The following is a 14,070-nucleotide window of genomic DNA, read 5'->3' as shown; positions in this document are numbered from 1 at the left end:
AGAAGGTAATCTCCGTTTGCAATAACTACCAAGTAACCAAAAAGAAAAGAAAAATAATGAACATAAAAAAGAAATATAGAACGACGACGGATAAACAGAACAATCATGAACAGATTTAAGACTTTAAATCTAACCACATAACAATGGTTAATTACAGTCAAACCGCTGATGATTCCACATTTCGTTCATCAAAATATTAGGGCTAAAACTACGATTAGCATAATGCTAAACCAATCGAAGTCATGGAATCAGATGGCCAAGAAGGGATCTAAGCATTGGATTAAAAATGTTGCTCCTTTTCTCTCAAACCCCTAATATATATATATATATATACACACATACTCGTCTATTTGCCCAAATGGAGGGCGTATGCACTTGCAGTGCCCGCTTCTCACTATTCAATTTAATTATTAATATTGGTGTCTCATACTTTGGGAAATATTCTAGAGTTTAGATTTCATCAAATGGGCATGAGTTAGTTAGATTAGATGGTTTTATGAGAAAATAGGGAACCCCTATATAGTACTCGGTAACTTAATACGAGGTTAAAAAAATACAGCATGTCACAACTTGCTTTAATTTGATTTAGTTTAAGTAATAATTTAATAATTAACTTATATGTCATTTAGTTTATTAAAATCTGTCTACAAATTTAATCTCATATATATAGTTTTGGGTATTGCTTGGAAGATTAAATTTGAAGACAAAATCTGTAAATTAAATGATGTGCGCCATGAAGAATGAATATACTTATCAACGTTTAAATAATAATCCAATCATCAACTTTTATATGATATATTTTACAAAACTTTACATATAAATTTAGTCTTTATAACTTTACTCGTGTTTTTTTAACTCTTTCAAAATATCTGGTCAAAGAAGGTGGAGTTTTATTAATTGGCAATTTGTTGAGGAAAGACTGGCAGTGGGAAAGCAATCAAGATATAAAAGGTTAAAGCTTTATGGAGTCAACACCTGTCTTGTAAAAGGTTAAATCTGCTTTCTACTTTTTTTGGTCAGAAATGTTGGATAGTGGCCAAATTAGGCTAGGAAACAAAACAATAGTGATGAGGGAACATCATGATGAGGATTATGTTTCCTTGTTTTGTGGCTTAAATTGCTCCATGTTTTGTGGCTTTTTCAAAGCCATAATTATTTGGCATAAGAAGGGGCACGGGTGAAGAGAGAGTTGTAGAGGGATGAAGAGATGTAAAGCATCCAAAGAGATGGTGAGAGCATTTGGCTCTACCATGGGTAAGAGTGAGAGAAATCAAGAGAGCTAGAGTGAAAGTATTCTAGTGAAAGAACTCTTGGGGTAGAGTGAGGCTTTTGGGAAAATTCTGTGAGTGGGTGTACAAGGGATATGGGATTGAGTTATGTCGATTTAACTCATGTGTAACTTGTACTGTTTTTCTCATAGTGAAGAGCAATATCTCTCCGAGGACGTAGGCAGGTTTTGCCGAACCTCGTAAATTTCTCGGTGTCTTTATTTCTTGTATTTTATTTTGTTCAACTGTGTGTGATTTTGGTGAGGTTGTAATCTGAATCTCGGTTCCGTACTAACGAACGGGCCAAGGCACAACAATTGGTATCAGAGCATCGTTGGGGGCTTTGGTTCGTGGGAGGTCCAGATTTGTTGTTCACCATGGAATTTTCAGTTGAGCAGTTTAAAGGGAGAGGCGGTTTTGCTCTTGGTAAAGGAGAGTAATGGAAGCCTGAAGAAATGGAAGCCGTGTTTAGGGATGCTTGGATCAACTGCGAAAGTTGATGTTGAGGAAGAAGACAAAGGCCTCTTTCTTCTTACCTCACTTTCAGATTTGTACGAGAACCTTGTGAAACTTTACTGCAAGGAAAGAAACAGTAAGTTTGGAGCAGGTGCAAGCTTCTTTGGTGTGGAATGATACACACAAGAGACCATGGATGATGGTGGGCACAAGACTGCTTAAGCTATTCAAGGTTGAAATCGTGGAAGAAAATTGGAAAGAGGATCTGAGAGAGACAGCAGGTTCGGATCCGGTTCCGGAGGCAAGGGTCCACAGTGCTACGGGTTAGCAAGTTTGTGGTGGAAGACTTTGAGTATGCCCTCTAGGTACTCGAAGCAACACTTCTCCTGGTGATGTTTAGTCTCAAGTGTTGCAGGGGTTTTGCAGCAGGTGGAGCTATGGGATTCACAGGTGATGAGAAGGTCCTGAGGTAGGAGGAAATGTGGGAATTTTGTCTGGCTCGATGGGTTGTTGCTGGAAATAGGCGCGCTGACGAGTTTCCAGGTTGCAGACAATGAAGAGGAGGAAAACCTGCTGGAGGAGACGATGATGTGTTGAGATCCTGTCTGAAGCTAAATGGTGATTTTTAGCTTGCAGCAGCTGCACATGCATTGGCAGTAACTGAATCGGAACAGGACCAACGAGGTGGATTCAGAGTGTGCATGCTGGTACGTAAGGCCAATGGACTTTGGTACAATTTGGCCAAGGTGGAGATTGTTGGATAGTGGCCAAATTAGGCTAGGAAACAAAACAATAGTGATGAGGGAACATCATGATGAGGATTATGTTTCCTTGTTTTGTGGCTTGTTTTGTGGCTTAAATTGCTCCATGTTTTGTGGCTTTTTCAAAGCCATAATTATTTGGCATAAGAAGGGGCACGGGTGAAGAGAGAGTTGTAGAGGGATGAAGAGATGTAAAGCATCCAAAGAGATGGTGAGAGCATTTGGCTCTACCATGGGTAAGGGTGAGAGAAATCAAGAGAGCTAGAGTGAAAGTATTCTAGTGAAAGAACTCTTGGGGTAGAGTGAGGCTCTTGGGAAAATTCTGTGAGTGGGTGTACAAGGGATATGGGATTGAGTTATGTCGATTTAACTCATGTGTAACTTGTACTGTTTTTCTCATAGTGAAGAGCAATATCTCTCCGAGGACGTAGGCAGGTTTTGCCGAACCTCGTAAATTTCTCGGTGTCTTTATTTCTTGTATTTTATTTTGTTCAACTGTGTGTGATTTTGGTGAGGTTGTAATTTGAATCTCGGTTCCGCACTAACGAACGGGCCAAGGCACAACAAGAAAAATCTGCTTTCTCTACTGAACTTACGTACAAAAATGACGAGGACGACATGCAAAAAATATTGCAAATGATAATGCAAGTGTTGTGTTGCAGCAAACATCCAGCTATATGCCCCGACGTATGAGATCGATCGATCGAGGATTGTTTGGTTTGAGTTTCTGAAGCTCCAACTACAATTCAATAGTCCAAAAAATATATAGGGTTGTTTGGCAGCCGTGCCATTTCACTCATTTCTTTTTATTTTTTATTTAATCAGTCAAATCCGCTCCCCACAAGTAACAGATCTAAATGGTTTGGTTTCAAGCATTAAATTTTACGTATTTCATGGTTATAAGTAACCGTCGTGTAAATTTTCGATTTGGGGTTTAATTATAGTTATTGGAGTGGAATGGAGTGGAGTTGCCAACTTCTATCGCACGTCTAACGCCTCGTGATCATATGTGAAAGCGGATGAAGGAAGCCGGTAAACGAGTGGACAGAGAGACGGACATGTGGTTGAGAAGGCAAGTAGATGGGCCCCGCCGCAATGAATGCCGATGCATCCGTTCCGCACCATTATTTACGATTTCCTCCTCTTCTCTTCTCTTCTCCCCTTGTATTCTCCGTTTGGTTCAAATTCAATCATCCCGTACAAGTTAGGAGGAGCAACACAAAATAGTACTGCGTACTACTAGCCCCCGGATTAAGCTCACTGATTGAAGGGCACATGTCCTATCCCTTCCACTGTAATTATTCAGTCGGGACTATTCTGGGTGGAGGACTAGTTAGTATTTACCACCCCACCATCCCACCACCTCCTTCTTTGCTTCCCAGAGTTAATTAATTTTCACTTTTTTCTGGACAAGCAATTCATCATTCCTAACCACTCCACCCACCTCATTACAGTTAACTGTTAAACTCCCACAGGCCCAACTCTCTCTCTTTAGATTACATAATTACATAGATATTTATTATTTTGTGGGAATTTGGAAGTCCGTCGTCCGCCCGAGAGGTTGCGAAAATGGCAGAGGAGGAGGTAGCGGGAGGGAGCGAAGTAGTAGTCTCTGCTCCTCCAACTCCAATTCGCCGCGTTCTTCTCATCTCCGCCGGTGCCAGTCACTCTGTTGCTCTTCTCTGTAAGATTTTATTACTAGTTGTTTGTTTGTTTCATGAATCCGAATTCTAATCCCCACCGCCAAAAGCCAATCCTTCTGGTTGATTTGATTGCTGAATTTATATCCTAGCTAATTGCCGTTACTTCTTAACTTGTTCGGTGTCATCCTCCTGCAAATCATGGACAAGTAATGGTTTTGTCGGTAATGTGCAGCTGAAAATGTGTTTTGCTCCTGGGGACGAGGAGAGGATGGGCAGTTAGGCCATGGTGATGCCGAGGACCGACTTTTACCTACGCATTTGAGCGCACTGGACGGCCATGAAATAGCGTCTGTTACTTGTGGAGCTGATCATACAATTGCTTACTCCAACTCTCGTTCGGAAGTTTATAGTTGGGGATGGTTTGTTCTATATCTTCCAAGTTTGTGTTTTTTTCCAGTGCGTTCTTTTTGTGTTTGCCTGTTTTTAAAAACTTGGTATATAATATATCGCACGCTATCTTCTGAAGATTACAATCCTAACCGCAACGTTCTATAGGCGCCAGTGCTCATGCTTCCATTCCTGTTTGATTTCACACTTTTATTTTATTGATGTCGTTATTATTGATGTAAATATAAGAATATATTGTGTTAAGGTTTGAATAATTCTCATAGAGCAGTGAGATATGTCATGCGTCAACGAGAAAGATTATCGTTGTTTGGTTGTATTTGTAATAAGGGCATCATTCAGTTGAGTTATGTTATTGTTCGGCTTTTGTTTCCTTGCATTCTTATAGCTTCATAAGAAGTTAAGAATGAAGTCTTTTACTATTTTCCAGGGGTGACTTTGGGAGATTGGGTCATGGTAATTCTAGTGACTTGTTTACACCTCAGCCAATAAAAGCATTACATGGTATTAAGATAAGGCAAATTGCTTGCGGGGACAGTCATTGTTTGGCAGTGACAATGGAAGGTGAGGTGCAAAGGTTAGTTGTGCTTTCTAAAACCCTTTCTCGCTCTCCACCCTCTCTCAATTCTATTTTTAAAATTGTAACTTGCTTTCTAAGTTACAATGTCGCGTACAATAGTTTTCTGTCATGGTATATCTCCTTTACGATATTCTTTTTTGTCCCGACGCCCTTGTCTTTCCCACACCTGTGATTCATGCGGGTTATACAAATATTGATCTAATGATTTGTTTTTGGTGCACATTTTGTTCAAGTTGGGGGCGGAATCAAAATGGTCAACTTGGTCTTGGTACCACAGAAGACTCTCTTGTGCCACAGAAAATTCAAGCGTTTCAGGTATTTTAGTTACATTGTTTCTGGTTTCCTGTTAGGTCTTAATCTCTTACACTTATAATTAAGTAAATTTAGGAGACACAGAACTTGGGCCCTTGAAGGTGTTCGTGTGCTTCAACTTTGAAGAAAGAATTGGGGTTCCCTTATTAGGGGTAACCCTTATTCTTAATTTTTTTTTGGGAACTAGAGGTAGAAAAAGTGAGAAAAGATTGGATGGGTAGAAGGAAACTTTGATGTCAAGTAGGGGATATGATCTTAGAGAAAGGGCAGTGCTTTTGTACTCCTACTTTGTACTCTATTTCATGTCCTTGGTTCTGTTGAATTATCAAAGCATAAAACGGTTTAGAAGCTTGGTGTGCTTGTAAAATGCAGATTTTTTCATAGCTTCGTGGCTTAGAGGAGACTCAATAATTATTATTTTCTTTAAAAACCACCCTAATCTTATTTATCTAACAAAAGTAAAGCTGAGAGAATCAACAATATTTTTCTCCATTTTATTTTCTGTGTTGGTCAAATTTTTTATGCGGGCAGCAAACTGAGTAGTTTATGGCAACTTACTCCAATTGCTGGAAGGATCATTTTTTCCAAGGCTTGAGTTTTGTAGACACTGATGTGTGATTGACATTCATGTCAACGGTGCAGAAAATTTTCAAAAATATTTAATAAGAAGACTTTGTCTGTGCTTCCGGCTTGACTGTGAGTCTGTACTACTGATATAGATATTCAGCCTTCACGATCCCACACTTTTGATTTGTGGATTGCCTTCTCAGGGTCGAAAGTCGAAACCATGTTCTCATGTATCTGCATGTTTTTTTCTGGGTATTTTACTACAATGTCTAGTGGTCTGACTTGGACTTCTATCAAGCCATCCAATTGGCCTGCATTGAATGGTTGGAATTTCTGTTCATTCTGGTGAAACTGAAAAGTTCCACTCTATGCTATTCTGCTTGGTGATTATGATTCTCTGACTTGTAAGAAGTAATTGGTTTATTTTTACGGGAATTTTACCCTCTTTTGTCTCCTGAAAATGTCAACGGTTGACGGAGAGAATCAACTGACTTTTCAAAAAATGAAGTGCCTTTGTTTTTTTTTTGGGATGCTTTTAATCGTGAAGTTATACAACAACAACCAAGCCTTATCCCACTAAGTGGGGTCGGCTGGTTATGATTGGTTTTCTTTTAGTTTGTTTTCTTTTTGTTTTGTTTCAGAGTTGGTGATACACAATGGTGGTACTGTTCTTAGTTTGGCTTCATTCAGCTTTCAAGATCTTTAATAACCAGATCCATCCAGCATGTTGCTTCATTATTTTCTTTGATGACTCCCTCTATAACACTAATATTGGAATTATGCTGATCAAGATATATCAAGCCTTTGGGCTGAAGATGCCAATTGATCTGATTTGACATTATCTTCTTGAGAGATATGCTGAATCTCTCTTCAAACTTTTGATTGGCATCTGTTTTCTCATCCCATGTCACGCATCCGTTATTTGTTAACTGACAATTAGTAGGCAATCACTTTAGACTTTCAATTTTTTTCACTTTTAAATGTTAATCAAACCGCAGTCTGATCATCACTGCCTCATAGTCTGGAGTATTCTTAAAAGCCCAAATGTCTAGTCGGGTTGCATATCTTAGTTTTGTTACTTTCAGGTTTAGGATCAGTGTTCTTGCACATTTTACTCTTAGATTGGTGACTTGTCAATATTGAGCTCCCATTGCTTTACTTTTTGTAGCACAAGTTGGAACCTTGGGTTAGGTACTATTTGGATCCAAGTTCATTTTGCATAGAAATTGTTATTTTTTATGGTTGTGGATGACATGGGTGTTGGGGCTTTTAAGAAGGCAAATACTCTTCTTGAGTGTGAGGTTTGACTAATTTTTGGATGTAAACAATAAAAAAAAAAATTTAAGACAAGGTGGAGAAGTAAATTTTGTAGGGGCAAGAATAAGATTTTCACATTCTTATGTGATTCACTGTTAAATAAATTTAGGGCTGTTCCTTTCTTTCTTGTAATCGTCCTTCAGTAATTGGGAGCTTTGATTGGATACCTCTGTCACCAATCTGTTGTAATTCAAGTTTATGTCATTTCGGTTTATTTTATCTTCCTACAAACTACTGTTTTGGCCTACCTCCCTGAAATGGTTATCCAATGAGTTTTTTCATATCTTGTCGCAGGGGTTATCTGTCAAAATGGTTGCTGCTGGTGCTGAACATACTGCAGCTGTCACAGAAGATGGGTCGCTCTATGGATGGGGCTGGGGCCGATATGGAAACTTGGGCCTAGGCGATAGGAACGATCGCATGGTTCCGGAGAGGGTTTCTATGGTTAATGTAAGTCTTAAGATCTGGTGCTGTTTATTTTATTCTGATTTTAGCCATCATTTATGATATCAAGTAAATGTGATCTGAAACCGAATATTGTTAACAGAAGGGTAAACTTCCATCTACCCCTTGAACCCCAACATCTCTAAGTAGGGTTTATGCTGACTAAAATTAAGCAAAAGTGAAGGGAAGAAAAAGATGGAATTTGGAGATTTTGGGGGTTGGGCAAGTTCGTGAATAGTCAAAATTTGCCTCAAAAGTGAGACACGCGCCCATCATGTGATTATCTAATGGAATATTGGATGGCATTGTTAGAAATCTGACGGTAAGCCCTGCGTTGGGGTATTTTAGTATAGTTTATGTCCTTAAGGTGCAAATAGAATTTGCTCAATTTTGGGGACAATTTACCATCAGACAATGTAATAGCCCCCCAACAATGCATATTGTGTTCATTAGATTGTTTTCCTTTCTTTCTGCATCTGTACTACGTTGAAATTACAGATGAGAATTGGATCTTTCAAAGTGGCATTGTCTTGAAACTAAGTAATCGGGGAGGTTCATAAAGGATTAGAGATTAGGCTTTGGAAGAGAGATAATGTGGTGCTTCAGCGTCCGTGCCAGGGCTCCATCTAATGGATGTGCTTTGTTGTCTAGTATTGTCAAAGCAGGCTCTGCTTTTATAGGCAACAGAAACACGAGTTGCCCCTTTAGCTGGAAAGCTATATGATTAGGGATGGTGTCAACGGGAAGTATTGTTCCAGACAGATTTCAACTGGAAATCTTGTTTTGGAAGGTGACAGCCTGCATTAGAATATACCTGATCACTGTACTCTATGGTTCCATCAATGTTTTAAAAAGAGAAGGCGAAGCCAAGGCAATCCATGGATAGGCTCGCCTCACAGTACTTGAAATTATTATAATACTTTAATATACATAACTATATAAAAAAATACAATAAACTAATAGAAACCAAGTTAGAAACATAAAATTAGCATGAATTCTCAATTTTTCATAAACCTCAATGGTGAGAAACCCTAACCTTAAATTTAAAACTAAACATTTGTTGTAAACTTGTGGGAAATTGACGGGTGAGATTGGAGATTAGCAGCGTCGGCTTGAGTCTGGGAATTTTGAAGTAAACAAAGGTGGGAGAAGACAAAAGAGTTTTGAGTTTTATAAAAACCCTGCCCCAAAATAACGTTGTTTTGGGTTTGGGCTGTTTAAAAAAGAAGAATTAAAGCGCCTAGGTGGCGCCTCGGCAATGCCTCAGGCTCACCTCCCAAACCCCTAGGCTAGTCTATAGCTCACTCTCGCTTGGCAGAGGCATTTTCTTCATAGCCCCGCCCAAAATAAATGCATAGGCTAGTCTCAATATAGTTTTTTTAAAACGTTGGGTTCCATATAGCATCCTTAAGTGAATGGCTTACCCAAGAATAGGTTACTGATATAACTATTATTCTTAAGGGATCTGCTTATCAAAAAGAATAGAACCTTGAGGGTTTATAGGGTTTATTTTGAATTTATGCTACAATAGAGGAACCAAAAGATATGCTTGAGCCTATCACTTTTATGAGGTGGCAGACAATTGGTGAAATCTATGTGAATTGAAAATATGAGAGAGGAGCTTAGTTTTTTGGTACAAAGTAAACAATTTAGACAGTTAATGGCCTCATTATCAAATGTTTAGGTTTTTGTTTTTAGTTTTCCCTTTCTAATTTTACAAGGGGAAACATTCAGGAGAAAGGGAATCTGATAGTGGGGAAAATAGAAACAAGGGAGAATAGATGGAACTTAATTTAACAAAAAAAAAAAAAAACTGTTTAAATTGTGTAGTAATCTCACAGCAGTTTAGGTCACAGACATTTTATCTTTCCCATTCACATCCATCATCCTTATCTCTCTCCCCTCATTTTTCTTCTCTATCTTTAAGCAAAAACCAAAACGAAAATATTACCAAGTGTACCCTAATAATTCATTTTTAGGTGTTATGGGATGTGATGATATATATCTGCACCCTCACAGGTTGTAGTTGGAGGCTTTTATTTAGTATTTCTTACAAAACTCTAATAACGCGACACGTGAAAACTCCTCTCATCAAACCATAGGGGTATATTTATGCTAGATTCTTATATTATAAGGTTGATATTTGCAAATGTCCTACTTTCATTCAAATCTACTTGGTTAAAATCCCTCTATTGCCTTTGCTTTCTCAATTGCTTAACAGATCAATTTGTGACTTCTAAAAATGCAGAGTGAGAAGATGGTTATGGTTGCGTGTGGGTGGAGGCACACGATATCTGTTTCCTCATCGGGTCGATTGTACACATATGGTTGGAGCAAATATGGTCAGCTAGGGCATGGGGATTTTGAGGACCACCTTGTTCCTCACAAGCTAGAAGCCTTGAGTGACAAATTTATTTGTGAGGTGATCTCTTAGCTTTTAGACTCTGATATAATGCTTCATTGATTTGTATTAAGATCAAGCAACTTTGGTGCTAGTTTTGAGTTAAGTTTCCTGCCTTGTCTTTTGTTAATTTGGTATTATTGTTTTCTCATTCCCTTGTGGCATCTGCTGTTGTCACGTATGGTATCAGAGCTCTTATATCATGAGGTCTTGAGCTTGAAATCTATCTTCTCTACACCTGTATTATTTGTTAAATTGCAACTACATGGGATTGATCTGTCTTTGTTGGCCCATTCCCTAACTGCTCAAGATTTTTAGGGTCCAAAGATTGTCTAATAGTCAATCTAACAAATCCGGTATTACGAAAAGCTATCCCATAATACTTTAACGAAAAACAAAAAACCTACTGGACGATGTGTCCAGATGATTTCCAGCTCATTCAGACGAGTCGAATTGTCTTGCGGACATGGGTGAAAGTTAATTCTGCAGGATGCTGCTCTAAAATTAGACAATTCTTCAATATTCTAGTTTCTCCAGAAATAGGTATTTAGTCCATTTCCCACAAGAAGATACGTTTGTTTTTTGGTTTTTGAAGGTCCATAGGTCTATGAGCTACTGACGGGAAGTATAAACCATTGGGTCCATTTCCCACAAGAACATACTTTGCAGCTGGTTTAGCTGGCATCTTCATTAAAGATATTCCTTAATGAGACTTCTTGCTGGTTTGTATCACAATCTAGCAGTATACCATGTTGTTTTCAGATCAAGAGATCTGAACATGCCATTCAACATTATGAACCGTTTATAAATTAGAAAGTTGAAACATTTCCAAGGTCCTTGTAGGGAATAGGCTATTGGGTGCATTGCCAAACATTATTCTCTTACTGATCGTTATCTTTTTGGTAGGGTCGAGCCTGACACGAGTCAACAACCCTTCTTGTTTTAGATTTATCACTAACTGATGAACTGGATAGCATAAACCCATTACTATGACATATATAGATGATTGAGGAGTTTCTATTCAATAATGTCAATACCTACCTTGGAGGTGGATAGATCGACACAAATAAGATGATGGAACAATCAAATGTATGAGTAAGTTAATGATACAATCGAATACGCTCCACATTCAAACAGTAACCTCTTCTTTGGGGACCTGACCACTCCACAATAGTGCCCAACACATGCATCTCAAACTATATCTGTCCCTTGTGCATCTGCAGGGGATGAGGGTCACAATGTTTAGGTTATACAACCATTGGCCACCTATTGTTCCTTGCTACCTAAAGAAAAACAAAGGCTAAAGCGGTAGACTTTGTGTGTGTGTGTGTGTGTCTCTGTTTGCACATAAGTCTGAATGTGGGTTAATTTCATTGAACTTACTTCGGGAAATATATTTCCTCTGCTAGATTATGCACTGACTCATGCTAATAGGCATATGAAGCATTGTTAAGAGTAATTGGCGTTGGATAGGAATTCACTTGGATATGATAGAAGCAACTGTTGATTTCAGTCCTTTGTGTTAAAATTTTTTTGGCTTGTATCTTACCAGACATCTGGCGGTTGGAGGCATACCATGGCACTCACATCTGACGGAATACTCTATGGCTGGGGTTGGAATAAGGTTTCTGGTTTCTGTTCCCTTAATTTCACTTATAAATAATTTTTCCTGGTTCATGAATAATTTTTCTTTTCCTTTCCCTTTTAAGCTTTTACTTTTCTGTCACTTCATCTTATTATCAAATAGCAAGTCAGTTCCCCATTTCCCTTCTGGTTACTTACCTTTTTCTATTTTGTGGACAGTTTGGACAAGTTGGAGCGGGTGACAACATTGATCACTGTTTTCCTGTGCAAGTTAAATTTCCTCATGAGCAGGTACCTTCTCATTTCTGTAATATTCTGTTTGGTGGAGATTATCTTCTTTCGACTTGTCATCTGGGAGCTTTTTTGGTAATGAATCTAATGATCCATCTTGCATTGTGGCAGAAAGTAGTTCAAATATCTTGTGGATGGAGACACACACTTGCTGTTACTGAAAGACAAAATGTGTTCTCCTGGGGGAGAGGTACAAATGGACAGCTTGGGCATGGGGAATCTGTTGATCGGTAATTTTGATCTATTTATTTGAATTCCTCACCATATATCTGTTTAATATATGTTAGAATTTGGGATAATTTTTGCTCCACATTGGAGCTTAAGCTCTTGGGAACATTAGTAAAGCAACAATACATGGTGCTTATAGGTTTCTGAATCACCACATATAGCATCCAAAATTGGTTTACAAAATCATGAGTATCTTGACCAAATTATACTCATTTAGCTTATTGATATTGTCGTTAATATAGGCCTGGTTATACGCAGTTTTAGCTTAATTAAGGCTGTTAGCTATTTAGGGGAATTTATTTCTTGGAATCATATGTAACTGGTGCACTCTCAATAAGATTGCTCTGTGTGTCTATAAAAAGAAAAAAAAATCATTATGGAATCCCAAAACTGATGATGTACAAACATTTTATACTGAAGGAATGTTCCAAAGATTATAGAGTCTTTGAGTGTTGATGGATCTACCGGGCAACAAATAGAATCTTCAAAAGTTGATCCATCTACAGGTGCGGTACTCCCTTCCTTGTGTGTCACGTCCTCACTTGCAACCTCTCCTGTATAATATATTATGGTGACTTGAAAAGTTCGTTATCGATAGCTTTGGATTTTGTGTTTATTGTTCTGCTTTTTTGAACAGGGAAAACTTGGGTATCACCATCGGAGAGATATGCAGTTGTTCCTGATGAAACTGTAAGTTTGCGTCTCATAAGTGTTCAACATCCAAGTGGATTAGATAGATACATAGTTGTTGGCATATGGAGATTCAGATTACTTAGGCAATTAGGGAAAAAAACGTGTTTTCATCAGATTCTGATAGAATCTGATTCCTTAATCAACTGCGAAAGTTGGGCACTTGAAGACGATCAAATTATAGAGGTTCACCTCGTGGAAGTTTCTTAACTCAGAAACATATAGAAAATCAAGAAGGTTACTTTTTGCTAACCAAAGCCAGAAAGCTAAGGATACGACATGCAGCAGCTGAACCACTTTCCAACAAAACCGAAAATATCAAATTCTGTTAGTTTTCAAATTTTGGAAATGTGCTTAAGAAGTATACTATTAGAACATTTGATAAAGGAGTTATAACATTTTATGTAATTGCAAAGATAGGTTAACAACAAAGAAGTAACTGACAATGGCATGATTGTTTATGCAGGTTCGAGGGCAAGCATCTACTTCAGTCGGGGGGAATGGTAATGATGCAAGTGTTCCTGAAACCGACGTCAAACGCATACGGGTTTGACCGTCTTAGAGAACGTACGTGAGTCTGTGAAACGAATGAAGACACATGGATGACCTGCCCTACTGGCTTATAAATTCCCGAAATGCTGTAAGCGATCAAACCAGTCGACCGCATTAGTAACATGTACCCTCATCTCCTCTGGTTATAAATTACTGCACCTTTGGAAAGACAATGCATGTACTCCTCCTGTCTGATGTGTTATCTAGGCAGAATACCAAAATACCCTGGTGGGTTTAGCAGTATTTGTTTGAGAAGGGCATCGGCATCCTAATCTTATGGTCATTTTCTTCCACTCTCATATTGCTTTCCACTGTCGTATTGTTTGACAAGGGCATCGACATCCTAATCTTCGGCTGCTCTCACAAAAGGATGGGATTAGTGAGGTCGGCTGGGGACGCCAAAATACAGGTGTGTTTTGTTGAGAGCTGTCGGGATAGTACACGGTTGCCCGACTTTATATGCTATGCGTGTGGCTATTAAAATTTTCGTAAAGTGAAAATATAATTATGTTTGGATGAGGGAAATAAATTTAAGAAATTGAATAAAGTCGGAATTTATAAATTAACATAC

General features: G+C 38.4%; 1 protein-coding gene across 1 annotated transcript; it reads left to right on the top strand.

Annotated features, from left to right (window-relative positions):
* Positions 1–3,519: 3,519 nt before the first annotated feature.
* UVR8 (Regulator of chromosome condensation (RCC1) family protein) lies at positions 3,520–13,798 on the top strand. The gene is made up of 12 exons (XM_068481099.2): positions 3,520–4,169; positions 4,361–4,547; positions 4,964–5,110; positions 5,347–5,428; positions 7,604–7,759; positions 10,002–10,175; positions 11,707–11,778; positions 11,958–12,029; positions 12,141–12,259; positions 12,678–12,763; positions 12,895–12,947; positions 13,414–13,798. Exons 1-12 carry the CDS (start codon positions 4,055–4,057, stop codon positions 13,498–13,500), a joined length of 1,350 nt encoding a protein of 449 aa, XP_068337200.2. The 5' UTR covers positions 3,520–4,054; the 3' UTR covers positions 13,501–13,798.
* Positions 13,799–14,070: the final 272 nt, after the last annotated feature.

Source organism: Pyrus communis, chromosome 15 (assembly GCF_041283825.1).
Source record: "Pyrus communis isolate YQ-2024b chromosome 15, ASM4128382v1, whole genome shotgun sequence".
Lineage (NCBI taxonomy): Eukaryota > Viridiplantae > Streptophyta > Magnoliopsida > Rosales > Rosaceae > Pyrus > Pyrus communis.
Note: the sequence above shows the minus strand (reverse complement) of the source record. Positions and strands in the feature narration are given on the sequence as shown.

Bases quoted from the DNA above. Each gene is read 5' to 3' on its own strand.
- UVR8 (XM_068481099.2), top strand. From the start codon at position 4,055: ATGGCAGAGGAGGAGGTAGCGGGAGGGAGCGAAGTAGTAGTCTCTGCT. The intron at 4,548-4,963 runs GTTTGTTCTATA...ACTATTTTCCAG, and splicing joins GAAGTTTATAGTTGGGGATG to GGGTGACTTTGGGAGATTGG. The intron at 5,111-5,346 runs GTTAGTTGTGCT...ATTTTGTTCAAG, and splicing joins ATGGAAGGTGAGGTGCAAAG to TTGGGGGCGGAATCAAAATG.